General features: G+C 38.1%; 1 protein-coding gene across 2 annotated transcripts in view; it reads right to left on the bottom strand.

Moving 5' to 3' along the window:
- Window positions 1–1,237: 1,237 nt before the first annotated feature.
- Window positions 1,238–14,926, bottom strand: part of LOC107679871 (regulator of G-protein signaling 12-like) — a 51,548-nt gene continuing 37,859 nt past the window's right edge. Inside the window, exons 4-17 of one of the 2 annotated variants that reach the window (XM_016475585.1) lie at window positions 13,937–13,958; window positions 10,072–10,241; window positions 9,587–9,679; window positions 9,213–9,356; window positions 7,493–7,672; window positions 6,637–6,787; window positions 6,320–6,414; window positions 5,641–5,835; window positions 5,315–5,388; window positions 5,009–5,135; window positions 4,535–4,631; window positions 3,988–4,055; window positions 3,257–3,353; window positions 1,238–2,982 (exon numbers count right to left, since the gene is read on the bottom strand). In XM_016475585.1, the coding sequence (XP_016331071.1) occupies window positions 2,405–2,982; window positions 3,257–3,353; window positions 3,988–4,055; window positions 4,535–4,631; window positions 5,009–5,135; window positions 5,315–5,388; window positions 5,641–5,835; window positions 6,320–6,414; window positions 6,637–6,787; window positions 7,493–7,672; window positions 9,213–9,356; window positions 9,587–9,679; window positions 10,072–10,241; window positions 13,937–13,958 (2,091 nt within the window). In that variant the 3' untranslated portion in view covers window positions 1,238–2,404. The remainder of the gene's footprint in view (window positions 2,983–3,256; window positions 3,354–3,987; window positions 4,056–4,534; window positions 4,632–5,008; window positions 5,136–5,314; window positions 5,389–5,640; window positions 5,836–6,319; window positions 6,415–6,636; window positions 6,788–7,492; window positions 7,673–9,212; window positions 9,357–9,586; window positions 9,680–10,071; window positions 10,242–13,936; window positions 13,959–14,926) is intronic. The other variant, XM_016475586.1, reaches the window with a different exon arrangement.

Raw genomic sequence — 14,926 nt, 5'->3', positions numbered from 1 at the left:
GCATCTGTGCAGTAACAGTGCCGCGAAATCAACTTCGGCAAACAAGTTTGTTTGCGTCGCCGTCCGAGCTGATAAACGGTCCGCGCTGCGCAGCTGAAACGTAGCGCGGTTTAGTTTCACTTTCGTTTAGTTTGCCGTTTGATGTTTCTCAAATGCAACAGAAATGGCAGCGCTAATGAGTTGGACAACGCGGTGGTCGCGCCAGTGCGACCGCTCACAAAAATTAGTCGCAAAAATATAGTCGCTGTCTGTAGCCCTGTATATATATATATATATATATATATATATATATATATATAATTTCACAATATCTACAGTTTCACATGATGCTTTAGAAAAAAATCAGTCTAGTATGCTGATTTGCTGCTCAAGAAACAATTATTATTATTGTGAAAAACAGTTGTGCTGCTAAATATTTTTGTGGCAAACTGATACATTTTTAAAAAGACTCCTTGATGTATAGCTCAGAAGAACAGCATTTGTTTGAAAAAATTATAAAAAATCTTTTGTAACATAAATGTCTTAACTGTTCATTTTGACCAATTAATGTGTCTTTGGTGAATAAAAGTATTAATTTAAATAATTTAACTAAGACAAAAAATCTTACTAAATGTTTTAGTTGGACAACTCTTGGTTTCAAAGAGCTCTGTCAAGATGACTTTTTCCAAGAGAAAGTGATTGGTTTGCTTAGGAAGTCCTGGTGATTTAGCCAATGAGTTAAGATAAAATTTCATATAAATATAACATAACATGCCATGTTATGCACTGATTTCACAAGTCTTATTCCTCAAAGTGCATATGTGACATTGTGATAACCCTAAGGCCAGAAACATGCTCTCACAAGTACGCAAACAATGCTTGGCCATCACATGCCAATTGCAGAGTTATCTTTACTGTACATCTGTTAATTAATTTTAATTGGCATTATACATGTTCATGATCAAACTTGTTTAGCAAGATTCTCTTTAAATGGTTGCTTCATCATAACAGTAGTAGACCTAAAAGAGAAAACTGACTAGACACAGACAATACCTTTTATAGCACCCCTAGTGGTAAGACTGAGAATGCAATATGCATTTGTGCTGCGTATGACAGTGTACAACAATAAATAAACTCCAACTTGCTAGTTGGAAGCATGTGTGTTTACGTACTTAGAGTATGTTTCAGGCCTACGAAACAGTAGAAATTGAAAACAGGTACTGGAAAGAGATCGTAACAAGACACAAACAATGAGGAAGGGAGAAAGATCTCACCCCTAAAATTTATTTAACTCTATTTACAGGTTTGCAGAAATATCAATCCGAGTAGAGATATTGGTCGTCTACAAAAAAGACTGCTACAGAAAACTGAAAATGATTTCAGTGTCAGAAGGAATTGAATGGAGAACAATTCAACAATGTTGGCAACTCAACATAGCAATAAATCACACAGCTGTAACAGAAACTATGTACACATTTAGTATTTTATCATTCAAGAAGATATACTGATGTTTCGTAAGGGATAAATTAATCCTTTCTTAGGATTATATTACACAATTACATATGAAACATATACCGTAGCTTTAAAAACATGGAAGTGATGTCATGGTGATAAACAGGAAGTGATCTGCGTAGCTACACATTGTTGAATTGCATAAGAATACAATGGAAAAATAATAATAAAAAAAGCTCTGAGGTCTCAATTTAAGATTGAAATATAAAAATGTGAGGTCATGAGGAGTTACTGAAGACTCTGTCAATATTTATGTTTCATGGAAGGCACGCTACTGGTAACCACTGGTAAGGCGAGGCCTCTGTCGTACTAAAACGGATTGTGCTTGTTTATGTTTTAATCCATTTGTGTATTCACATCATTTAAACAATATTTTTGAACAGACAAATATATTCATGCATAAACGAGGGTGCTTGTCACCTCAAACACTCCACGTCTGCAATGTAGTTTTTATTTAGTGTCAAAGAATTATCACGTTTAGTTCAGTCAGTTGCGGCTCCTGTTAAGGCCATCATGTGATCAGCCAGAGGGCAGAGATATGCAGAAGAAGAGCAAGATCACTTCAGTTCACTACTGACCTCAAATCAGTCCGACTGGCTACAATAACTCTATTGTTTCTCTCAGTGGAAAAAAAAGCTGTGAAGGTTAATGACTGTCAAAATTGTGTGTGGCTAGTCATTTTAAAATACTTTCAGGGGAACTGTCAAATGCTTTGTAGGTAAAAGTCTCTTTTTCGATTCTTCATTAAAGTGCTTAAAGGGTGTCAAATGTACATGGGAAGGAGGTGGTTTTGCCAAGGTTTGGCACAGGGTTTACGATGAGGAACACAGCAAATCCACAGCACTCAGAAATCACACACATCTTCAGGAGGAACCAGAGAGAGGTGAGGATAACATATGCGAGATTAGTTTGTTCACACAGGAGAGGTACCTGATCGAGCCCAGCTGTCCTGGTAAGTGTCCTCCCTCAGGAGTTTTGGTCGGTCTGGGGAGGGAGGGAGAGGCATGGGGGACTGGTGAAGGAGAGAGCTGTTAGGGCTTGTGATGTCGCCTTCAGCGACATATGTCAGGTCCGTGCCGCTCTCCTCTTCCTCCAGTGCCTGCACCCCTCCGTCGCTCCTCCAGTCTGTGATCCCGGACGAGCCCCCTTTTTGCGAGTGTGGGATTGGGGATAGTGAGGATCTAAACGGCGGTGGATTTCGGCCTGCTGCGTTTCTGAAAGCACTATTGGGAGGCATCAGGGCACGTCTAGGCGCTGTGCCTTCCACCGCTGAATCTAAGCTCTGCGATTGGTGGCTGGCACTGAGCGTGGAGCCGTTCTCCTTGGATCGGGGCCGGGTCTTGTGGGAGACAGGAGTGGAGCTGAGGTTGTTGCCATCTGCTTCCGTGTCGAGGCGCAGAAAGTCAGGAAGGACAAGGTCGGATTTGTTCAGCAAACCCCGCTGGTCGTCAGCTCTGTTGCTCTGTGCTTTGGATATGAGCTCGAAGAATTCTGGTCAAAAAACAAACACAATTTTAAACCATTTTTATTTGTTGGAATGTAAAAAGCACATTTGACATGTTAGATAGAAAACATTCTCGCAAGACACCAGCAAAAAGAATAACTGCGGCTGCCAGTTCAAAGTGTGCTTGTGTTAGCATTAGCTACGTCAGCCAGTGTTGCTACAGAGACTGTTAGCATAAGATATAGCCAAGAACAACTAGTGCTTAACTAGGAGAAAGAAAGAGAGATTATTCAAGAAAGTGAAATTGTTTTTTTTTTTTACCTTCAGCTTCATCTATATTAAGTTTTTTCTGTTTGCGCTTTTCCACCTGGGCCCTGGTTTTCACAGCCGAAGGCTTTCCTGACGCTTTGTCCTCCCCCTGGGTAGCGACAATGAGAATGGGGCACATTAAGGGTGCATGGATGAGAAGCGTCTCTTCTACAAGGCTTTATCTGGGGCGCAGGGCTAAAACTACAGGGGCCTCATGGGGCACTGGGTGGGCCTCTAGTCACTATCACTAAAACTAGTGTACATACTCATTCTTCTTGTGCAGTCAATCTCCATTTAGCACAGCATGTCACTGCAGAAAAACCACCACCAGCACAGCATGCCACCACAACACCTAACATCAATGAACATCCACTCTCTACTTTCTCGTTTTTCCACCATTTCTCTCAACATATCACACAGCTATCAGTAACTATTAAGACGAGAATCTGTGCAAGGGATGAACCCTTGAACCCAAGGAACTCTTGGCGGACAGTCTGCTATCCCCTCACAACGTTGTGGTGTGTTGAAGGAAAGGAAGTGGTAAAGAGTTGGGGTTGCTGTGATCCGAGAAGGAGGGTTAGATCATCCACAGGCCCAGAAACGCACAGATACACACAGCCTTCAGACCGGAGAAAAGAACAGGGGAGCCAGCCATGCACACACTCCCCACACACAGGCCAAAAAACAGAAAGAAAGAGAGAGAAGGAGATGAAAATGTACGATCTTTGAGATCAAGGTCTTACTGTGGCAGACTGGCTTCGCGTAGACAGAGGTGGACCGTGACTTTTAGATGAGGCCAGCTTTTGTTTGTCTGTTTAGAGAGGGAGTAACTATGTAAAAGACAAGGCATTCATAACCCATTTTACTTTCAGAATACAAAGTGTACTTTGATGTGTAAACTAACATACTAAAGCATATGAACTTCATTTTAATTTTTTACTAAATCAGTATTTTAAATGTACGCAATTGCACCTTCATCATTACAAATGTGTAATTACATATATACATATAATACAAGATTTAAGTATTAATGTATGTTTTAGTTTACCATAAATGCTTGTCAGTATATTCAGCATTTTAACCATATTTAAAAAATAATAGAAGCAATTCTAAAATTTATAATAAATGTAAACTATAATCCATTTTAATATAATTGCAGTTAACATGCATTTAAGTGCCTAAAACACTGCTCTTGGCCTTTATGCTATTGTTTCACAGTGGGTGAAATCAAAGAATCAGATTGGATGATGTGAATGATGTCTGTCCTGTATGTGTGTGTGTGTATCTTGCCTTTTCCTGGAACGTGGTCTCCTACTTCCAGAACCACCCGCAGTCCATCTAGATTAGATATAGGAAGCCCAAGATCCAGCGGTTCTTTCTCTCCACTCTACCCACACAAAAATATCATATCTAATTAATAACCATTTCATAAAATCACAAAATGCATATATTTTATGGTACATATTCCTCCATCTCTATATAGCAATGTGCAACAAAATCAAACCAGCTAAACAGGCAAGATGTTGGAAAAATACTTTATGTGAAACCTGATAACCCAACATGGTTCATAACCCACAAAGACATCGTCATCACGTTTTTAGTGAGAATTCTTAAATACAATAATGTGCATAAAACATTTTCTAAGATACATGTCAATACATCCAATGAACTAGATACATCCAAGATACTACATTATCCGTACGCAAACCCTCTCTCTCTTTTATTTATTTTTTATTTTTTTTTAAATAAGCATGTTTGACTCACTATCCTGGCCACCAGGTCTCCTAAGTTCAGGCCATATTTGGCCACCACTGGCCTCAGCACTTCTGTAACTGGCTTAGTGGGTTTTGCTTTAAGCCCAACAGAACGGTTTATGGGCACCAGATCCAGTCTATGAGGGAGAGATGAAGAAAGAGAGAGAAGTTAAGGAAAATAAACTTTACAACATTGAATCCTGATAACTGTTTGATAATGAATGACTTCAGTTAGGTTTAAAAAGTATAAAACTGACAAAAAAGATAGATGAATGTATGGATAGACAGAGATAAAAACAGATAAATAGGTGTGTACCGGAATAGCGTACGTTTCTCCAGCCGAAGATCTCTGGAGCACAGTGTCATGCAGTCCTGGTCCAACACTAAAGGCTTTACACAAGGACAGTACACGCTATTATAGTCCATTACAGCACTGCAGTATCAAATGATGCAGATGCGCACACATGTGCACACACACACACACACACATAAATGCAGCACGCACCAAACACACACATACTGAAACCACTTTGTAACCTTTCAAGGTGGACAAGACAAAATTAAAAGCAAAAGTGAAGGTACCGTTATTGCTGGTTATTATTATAGTATACAGTATCTGAACTGCACTATGAGGCATGTTACCTTTTCTCCTCCTACTAGGAACAAATCCACAGCAGCCAAATTAATGCCGAGCTTCTCACACAAGCCTAAGAGCAGCTCTCTGATGGAGACACCAGGCCTGATGGGTACTGAGCAGCATGAGCCATCTGGAAGGTTAATGTTACAGTGACGCACAGCACGCTCAGACAATGCCATGGAGTTCCGCGATGTCTCACCCTGTTGGACAGAGGATTATAAAAGAATGAACAATGCAAATAAATTAAATAACCACAAAAAAATTTTTATTGAGTTATATTAAATTGGAGATAAAAAAAAATAAAAATAACTACATCACATAACATCATGTAACACTTTAGTTTAGGGACCAATTCTCACTATTAAATAGTTACTTATTAGCATGCCTATTATTAACATATTGGCTGTTTATTAGTACTTATAAAGCACATATTCTGCATGACCATATTCTACATTCCTAATCCTACCCAATATCTAAACTTAAAAACTAACTATGCTAAATAATAGCAACAAATTAGGAGTTTATTGAGGCAAAAGTCGTAGTTAATGGTTTGTTAATAGCAAGAACTGGACCTTAAAATAAAGTGTGACCAATACGATATACAGTATATAATATTTGGTATGACAAAATCCTAATAATCCTAGACAGATCAACATCAGCTTGAGTCAGATGGTCTTGACCCACCTCGTTTTTTCCAGAACCAGAGGTGGCAAGTTCCAAACTCGCACCAGACGACAAAGAGCCCTGTGATTCTCTCCGTTCGTTACTACCTGTAAAGCCTGTGATGAAAGACAAACACCATTTGTAACTGAAAAATTGGAAAATGCAGGGAATCTGGAGAAACTGGAGGTAATATTTAAGGAGATGAGAAGCACAGAAACAAAAATGCAGACATGAAAAGTATGAAAAGAGTTCATGAGCATCATAAGTGCACAATGTAAAAAAAATAAAAATTAAATGTCAGTATCAGTACAGATTCAGTACTGATGTTCCTCACTCACTGTAGTCTCCGAGTTCCTTCTTCTTTGATCCTTTTCCAAAACTTCTATTTCTGGACCAGGAGAAGAAAATGCTTTTCTTTTTATCGCCATGTTCATCTCTGCTGTCTTCATTCAGTGACCTTCCCGATTTACTCTTCTTGTCATCCTGGACCTTCAAAAAAATGTTCGATTATTTTCCATACTCAAAAACAAAGGCATTACACAAAGGTCCAAGGCAGAGACAATAAACTCTCTCTAGTGGAGTCATTGATATGCAGAGTAAAAATGAGACACATAGCTGGTCAGGAATTTACTGCGTTTAATTAGATCTAAGGCATGGTGGGATGTTAACTGAGATGACTGTCTTTCTTCTTTGAAAGCTTGTGTGATAACTATGCTAACACTTGACTATGTAAACAAGAATAGAATGTTGACAATAGCTCAACCTCACACCTCAAAAGCAACAAGATATTCGCAATTAAATACTTTTAAGTGTGAAACTATTCCCAGGTCCCAAATACCTTTAAAGGACAGTAAAAGTGAGACATTTTAGCCAAATGATTTGACATCTTTGGTACAACTTCCAAATAAATTTAATAAATACCATCTACAAACATTATTACATTCTGCAATGCAGAACAGGTCATCAATTCATAAATGTTCATACATAATCACAAATGAATGTACATAAAGTACTGAAGGTGTTAGTAAACCTTCCACTGAGAGATAATTGGGGATATCGTCCTTTGAAGTGCTTCACAGATTATTTGATTTTGTGATTACGTTTCAAAGGAAGTCAATGTGTCAACTGCAAATAGACCGTCATTTTTCTAATGAAGGGCGTAGGACATCAAGTAAACACAATTTGGTGTGTTACCTTTTTAGGTGTAGAGAGGTTGGAGCGGTCAGAGCTTGTGCTATGTTTGGACGTGGGGCTACTGGGGACCTGGTAGGGGTCTGGAAGAGGACGTCCCTCCACCTCTGCAATCATACATTCTTGATACACGTAGGACTTTAGGAAGCGTGTGTAACTGTCAAATTTCATCAGGTTAAAGATCTATTGAGGGAATAAAGAAGAGTGGTTAAACCAGCTGCTTACAAGACTGGCATAAATCTTGATACCATTCCAGCGTAGCCGTATCTTTTATGTTTGTCAACAAGCATAGATTTTTTAGTCTTGCTGGTAAAGCAGCTTAAGCAAAACCACTGGGGGCACCAGCATTTCACGCTGGGACCGGCATCCTTAACAAAAACATATGCTGATGACCACCAATGTGGGTCTTATCAGCTGGGATAACATGCACTTCCGTTCAAGTTGAAAGGAGGTCAGTCTTTTTTTTTGAAAGAAGCAAATACTTTTATTCAGGAAGTGTGTATTAAATAATCTAAAGTGACAGTAAAAACATATGAAGATTTCAGATGCAAAAGCCTCTAAGTGCCGTTTGAAATTTTCTTCTAAAATGAGCATTTTTATCAGGCTCATATGTGTAGGTTCAGTAATTTCCCTTTAATGGCAATGAATAGGTTCTTTTGACTTAGAGAAAAAAAAGTAAAAAAAAAAGTTCTCAACTAAATTCTGTTTTCAACATTAATAATAATAATAATAATAATAAATGTCACTTAAGCACTGAATCAGCAATTTTAGAATGATTTCTGAAGGATCATGTGACTGGAGTAATGGCTACTGAAAACTTTGCATTCAAAGGAAAACATTACATTTTACAATGTATTAAAATAGAAAACAGTAATAATATTTCACAATATTACTGATTATATTGTATTATTGATCAAATAAATGCAGCCTAGTTCATCATAAGAGACTTCAAAAACATCTTTCTGAACAAAATGCAAACTGTAATCTGCACCGTTTCTATGGCACCAGATTCAGTTTTTAAAAGACAGATATCCAGAAAAATGGGGTTAGAGAAAAAAAGGACAGATTTGCATTACACCACTGAACAGCTACAGTATCTGGCATTGTAAAATGCGGCCAACATAATGTTTCTGTGAGTTTGTGATTTACAGAGATCCTGGATAAGGAGGTGACAGCCAGACAGGAGCCTCTAAATGCGGCAACGTGATTCTCCGCCTTAAAAGACACATTATAAGAGCACATTCTCTGCTGCTACATGCACAAAGGTTGCCCGCAGGTTTCCTCACGGTTATCATGGGGTTGGAGTCTACAGGACGCTACATTCATGATCTTATGACCTCACAGAGCTGAATTCAAAATACTTTATTATTTCACGTCTTGCCTACAGCCCTCAAAGACGGTGCTGTGATGGTAAAGCCTTACAGACATGCAGTGAAGGGTACACAGTCATTTTAAAAACAGCAATTGCCTTTTGGGATCAGCTTTTTTTTATATTGTATGTTGTCATAAAAAAATACAATAACTGAAACTATTTGATTATTTTATATTAATTGTTCTAGGAAAGTAGAACCACATAAAAAGACATGTTAAGGCATGTAAAGAGACTTTCCAACATTTCAAAATCTCTAGGATGGGCTTGACACCGACACCGAGCCTGAGGTGCATTTGGAAATTTTTGATTGTACTCAGAAATACAGTGCTGTAGCCCCACTTCCTGTCTTACCTGTAGCTGTTGCTCTTTAAACATGTCTGGCCTTGGAGCGTTGAGGATGTCGTCAGCCAGCTGAGCCTGACTATCAATGTTGACGGGTGTGGTGGCCTTACTCGACAGGAAGCTGTTGTAGATCTCTCTGGCCCTCTGGGACAGCTGGGGGCCAAAAGTTATGACAAGGTCACAATCAAACAGCAAATGAAAAACATTGTTTATTTCAACCTGTCCACGCAAAGGGTGTATTTACTACACTAAATGGAGTGCAATGGACAAAAAAAACAGCCTCCAAAAATTCACGGCATATGTTTTGTGATCAAGTGCCCAAATAAAATAAAAAAATTAATTAAACTTGAACAATTCCACTGGTAAAAATGTGGACTTTATACCTGTTTCTTGTCTGTTTCAGGAACATGACTGAAATATTCACATGCTTGCCAAAATAAAATATTCTCCTCACTGAACTCCTTCTTCAGAAACTCCTGCAGGATGAAGAGAAAAAGAGATCAATCAAACATTATTGATTATTCTGCAAAACATACAAAAAAAAAGTCCTTACACATGTGTTGTTTTTCACCTTTCAAGTAGAAAACTAAACTACTCACTCACTGGCTGAACTAAATTCTCTAGGCATTCTTTGCTTTACAGATAGCAAAAATCCTTTCCAAACACTTCCTGGTGGTTTTGTTTGAGACCTTGAATTAATTGAGTTCCTCATGCAACCTCGCTGAGAAAGCCTTTAAAACTTATGCAAGTTCTGATAAGAAACTATCTGAGTTCTTCACATTTTCAATTAAAATGCATAAAGCTTGACTTGTACACAGCCAATATCGATCAAGGATTCTGTAACAGTGCTTGGACCGATCCAACGTACCGAGAAATATCGGACACCGACGGGATCCTGTAGCAGCCGCTCGAAGCAGACGGCCCATGATGCAACGCGCCGTTCAGTGTGGCGTCTATGGCACTGCACACTAGGGAGGCTAGCATTGCTGTTCAGACTGTTATCACTGCCACAGCCTTTCAGGTCCACACTGTTCAGCTCTAAACACACACAATGAGATAACACTGTTACTATTATTCACACCAAACAGAGTGTCACAATTATTTTTGTTAAAGTAGACATTTATAGTGACATGAAGCTTTATATTTATTCGATTTCTCAAGTTGCATATGACAAACTTACACAATAATCCCCCCAAAACCTCAACTCTTTCAAATCACGAAATGCCCAGCGGGACCTAAAATTATGTAATCCTGATGCCTGAATAAGGAGGGTGTTCTAAATTAAAACCATACTCTTAAAATAGACCGGCATTTGAAAATGAACAACAAAACTTTAGCGCTCGAGCGACAGAAGATGCTCAAATTCATTGACAAATTCAAGATGTTTGACTACTTATCAAAATGCCTTCATCCATCCTTAATCTGATTTCTTAAACTATCTGATACTTCTTTTGCTGCTGCGGCTGTCAGATGCTCTCGGTTTAGTTTCTGGGTGATTCTGATTGGTTAGTGAATTCTTGTAATCAAATACTATCGATTAAAGTTACAAAGCAAATCCTTCTTTAAAGGCACAGTTCACCCAAAAATAAAAAGTCATTATTTACTCGCCCAAATGTTGTTCCAAATTTGCATTCTGTTATTTTATCTGTGGAATACACGAGTATTTGAAAAATCAAACTGTTCATAGTAAACAGGAGTTGTCAAGCTGCACAAAGGACGAAAAAGTAAATAAAACAGGTTCATTTGACTATATTCCATGTTACAATAAACTGTTCCAAGGTAAATGCAACTTAACAAAATTTACTTATGTTCTGTGTGTGTTCCTTCAAAACCCTGAAAGGCTATGCAAGACATAAACAGTTTTAGCATAGCTGAATATAAAACGTACACTGAAAAGATGCACTCAGAAAGCACCTCTGAAAGAAGCTCAGCAGACTGTGGGTCACTATCAGCACAAGCTCTTACCTGGGTAAAGCTGGTACGAGCCTGTGTGATGCCACTTCACCAGGTATTTCATGCCAATGGGACGCCAGGCTTTGACATCCATCACCCCACATTACAAACACACACTGCCACGGAGCAGAGGGTGAACAGCCATCAAACTGTCCATACAGCTAACGTACATGCTGGCCGCATTAATCATAAGCAACTAGAAACTAACTAAACAACACAGAGACAGCGATGAGACTACATGCATGCCATGCATAGAGGTAAACAGATAGAGTGGCCTGTGCACAAAGCTTTGAACGGGTAGATGATAAATTATTGAAAGTAGAGAGGGGAGGGAAACTTAGACGGTAGAGGTAACAAGAACCTGCAATATTAATGCTGGACCAGCACCCAGGAGCACCATAACCCAAGACAAACTGCACACACAAAACAGATGGGATGATTTCATTTTGACTGTGTTGCATAAAATGCACACTGGTCCTGTTGTAATAGGGGCAATATGACAAAATAAGAGTATCCATGATGAAAATGCATGCATTCTAATCATTTTATATATATAAAAAAAGATATAATTTCCTGTTTCATTATTTTTTTTTCCCGCTTGATCGTTGGCCAGCCCATATGATTTTGATTAAACAGACATTTTTTCCAAATATTAATGTATGCAGTAATGCAGTCTTTTCTCTAATATTAAGATTACTTTATATTTGCTTAATATTTACTTAATATATGCCATACTTAATGTAAGATAACTTGATATTTGCTTAATTTTTACTTAATATTTGCCATAACTAAGGTTTTCTTTTTAAGAATTTCATATTTAATTCCTTTTGATATCAACCACCCTGACATTTTTTACTTAATGCTCCCCAAAAAATATTTAAATGAATTTCAATTCAGTTCATCAACAAGTTCATCATAGAGGAGGTGCATTAAAGTCATTGTATTTAAGATTTTCATTTTGAATAAATCAACAGCTCCGGGCAGAAAAAATAAGCATTATGTCACTGATTCCTAGATGCAGACCTCCTGTAAATTCTTAGTTGTTTTAACATAATTCTTAATTGTAAAGTCTTACAGAAGGAGAGGTCCAGACTGTAAAACTCACACTGAGGCGTCTACAAGAACACAGCTCAAGTCTAAAGCCAGCAGAATATTGAAGAAAATGAAAGGTTGCTGAGATTTGCACTTTGATCTATTACTGACGTTACAAGTGGTCCTTAACTCGCTCTCTCTGCTTTCACAGGCAGATTTACAACATCCTGCCATGCCGTTAATTGATCCTGGAACAGTTTCTAGGGGATAAAACTGGCCCCGGTATCTGAACACTGATCCAGCCGGGCTAAACTCAATTCAGATCCTCTCATGGTCGTTGTGGTTGAAGGGCAACTTGATGAGGCCACAAACTATTTTGTGCCCATTCGCAAACACACACATTAAAAACAATACTACAGGATCGTAAAAGAAACAGTCTGCTGAAGTAAGTTGGAAACACTTTGTCCACCTTAAACATCCTACTAACAACAAGCATCTACATGTCAAATACCAGTCATTAGAGTATTAGTGGAAGTATCTGCGTAAACTTAATTTTGAAGACATTTTACTGACTATAACTGTGCAAATACGTCAAATGATTCTACAAACACTAACCATAACTAGTCTACTAATACTCTAATGAAAGTTAGTTGACATGTAGCTGCAAATGAATGAGAGTTAGTTGACATCTAGTTACAGTTACTTATAGATAGTAGAATGTCCAAAGTGGACTATCGAAATAAAGTGTAAGCGTAAGTTCCTCACAGTTTTGCATGCATACATTTGTCCCTCCGTGCCTTTTGTTATGCATAAGGCTGAAAGATCTATGGCTCTGACTGGCAACGTTAAGCAAACATTCACAGAAACCCTGACACATTCACACATGCTAATTGAGGCACTGAGGGGAGAGAGGGGAGGTAGTTAGGGCTTGTCCACTCCTAGTGCAGTTGGACTTGAAATACAGAGATTTAGGCCAAAACAGTAACTCACTCTGGCCTGATGAATCAGACAACATATTACTTTCTGTACAATCACTGTTGCTGTTCCTCGTGAATAGTTTTGTATAAAAAGAGGAAGTTAGGTTGAATGTTTAAAGAGGCACGTAATGAAACACCAGAATTTTTTTTTTGTCACATCATAACGTTATGCAAGAGTAAATTTGTGATTTCAGAGGAAAACTGAACACAAATGATGTTGCAACTGACCTAAAAAAGAACCCAATTACATTGTTTACTCCAACAAAATGAGCCGGAGACTTTAAAATGCCAAAAACTGCTGTGTAAGAGCTGGATTTGGGGGGATGGATGGCAGAGGGAACAGAAAGCCAATCTTATCAAGAGATCAGGCAAATAAAAGACAGTCAAAATTGTGCTTGCTTTCTCCTTAAATTAGGTAGAGCTCTATCCGTTTCAGATCTACATATATAAACTACATTAACATTGAAAACACAGCATAGAAAACAACACCGAGCCTGATACGAGATATCAGAAATGAGACTGGAGTGAAAATGGAGTAGAATAGGAAAGGAACACAAGAAGGTGAAAGTAATGTATATGTAGAAGTAATTAGATCCCAAAGACATGGAGTACAATAGAAGTAAAAATAAAGAATGAAACTGTGATAGAAAAAAACATCTGAGTGGAACAGAAATATGACAAAAAACAAAACAAACAAAAAAACAGACATTTGAACAAGAGGTTCACATGTGATTTGAGGTTTTAATATCGAAACATTGATTAATTACTCACCACCATCGGAGACAGCCGCAGACTGCAAGAGAACACAGAAAGACATGTGTGAGTGACTCTCTTGACCAACACAATTGCACACTGAAGTCTGCAGCATAGCAGGGTGCTCTGGTGGCATGATACACACACCAGCTCTTCCTGTTTTACTGGTAGTCTTTCACACACACGCCTCCTCACTCACTCACAGATAATGAGATCCATCAGGTACATTCCAGCAATCTTGATATTACTGACCCCGCCCATTGTGACACATTAGTCCCACCCAGTTTTTGATTTGCCTGAGCATGTCATTCAGTGGTTTAGTAAGAGACTAAGAAAGAGACTGAAACCTTTTTATCATAAAATGACAAATATTGAGTCATAGAAATTGTACAAAATTGAAAAAAAAACAAAACAGGATAGTCTTGACTGCATTACATTTTTATTTCAATTTCATCTGTGATTTATTCAGATTGATGACCCATTTATTGCAGGGTCAAATGATGCATGCTACAGTCATAACAGTGGCATTCAGGTGAGTGGATGTGTAAAGTGTTTGTATTCATCTGTGATTTATTCAGATTGATGACCCATTTATTGCAGGGTCAAATGATCCATGCTACAGTCATAACAGTGGCATTCAGGTGGATGTGTAAAGTGTTTGTATGGGATGGGTGCCAAATGAGTGATTTCCTTTAAATGTGGGCTCAAAGGTCAGTAAGTGATGAAATTCCCAGGGTGTGAGCTTCCATAGCGTAGCTTTTCTACAAATAGCACTTTTACACAGAAAAGACTAATAACAAATACAACTTATTTTTAGTATACACCACCGTCCAAAAGGTTTGGGTCAAGAAATTAATATTTTTATTCAGAAAGTATGCATTATATTTAATCAAAAGTGACAGTAAAGACATTTAGGATGTTTCAAAAGATTTATATTTAAAAAAAAAACGAGAGACTCTCTTCAAAAACAACCTCAAACGTTTGTATGCTAGTGTAGGCATATATATA

Source organism: Sinocyclocheilus anshuiensis, unplaced genomic scaffold, assembly GCF_001515605.1.
Source record: "Sinocyclocheilus anshuiensis isolate Anshui unplaced genomic scaffold, SAMN03320099.WGS_v1.1 scaffold788, whole genome shotgun sequence".
Lineage (NCBI taxonomy): Eukaryota > Metazoa > Chordata > Actinopteri > Cypriniformes > Cyprinidae > Sinocyclocheilus > Sinocyclocheilus anshuiensis.
Note: the sequence above shows the minus strand (reverse complement) of the source record. Positions and strands in the feature narration are given on the sequence as shown.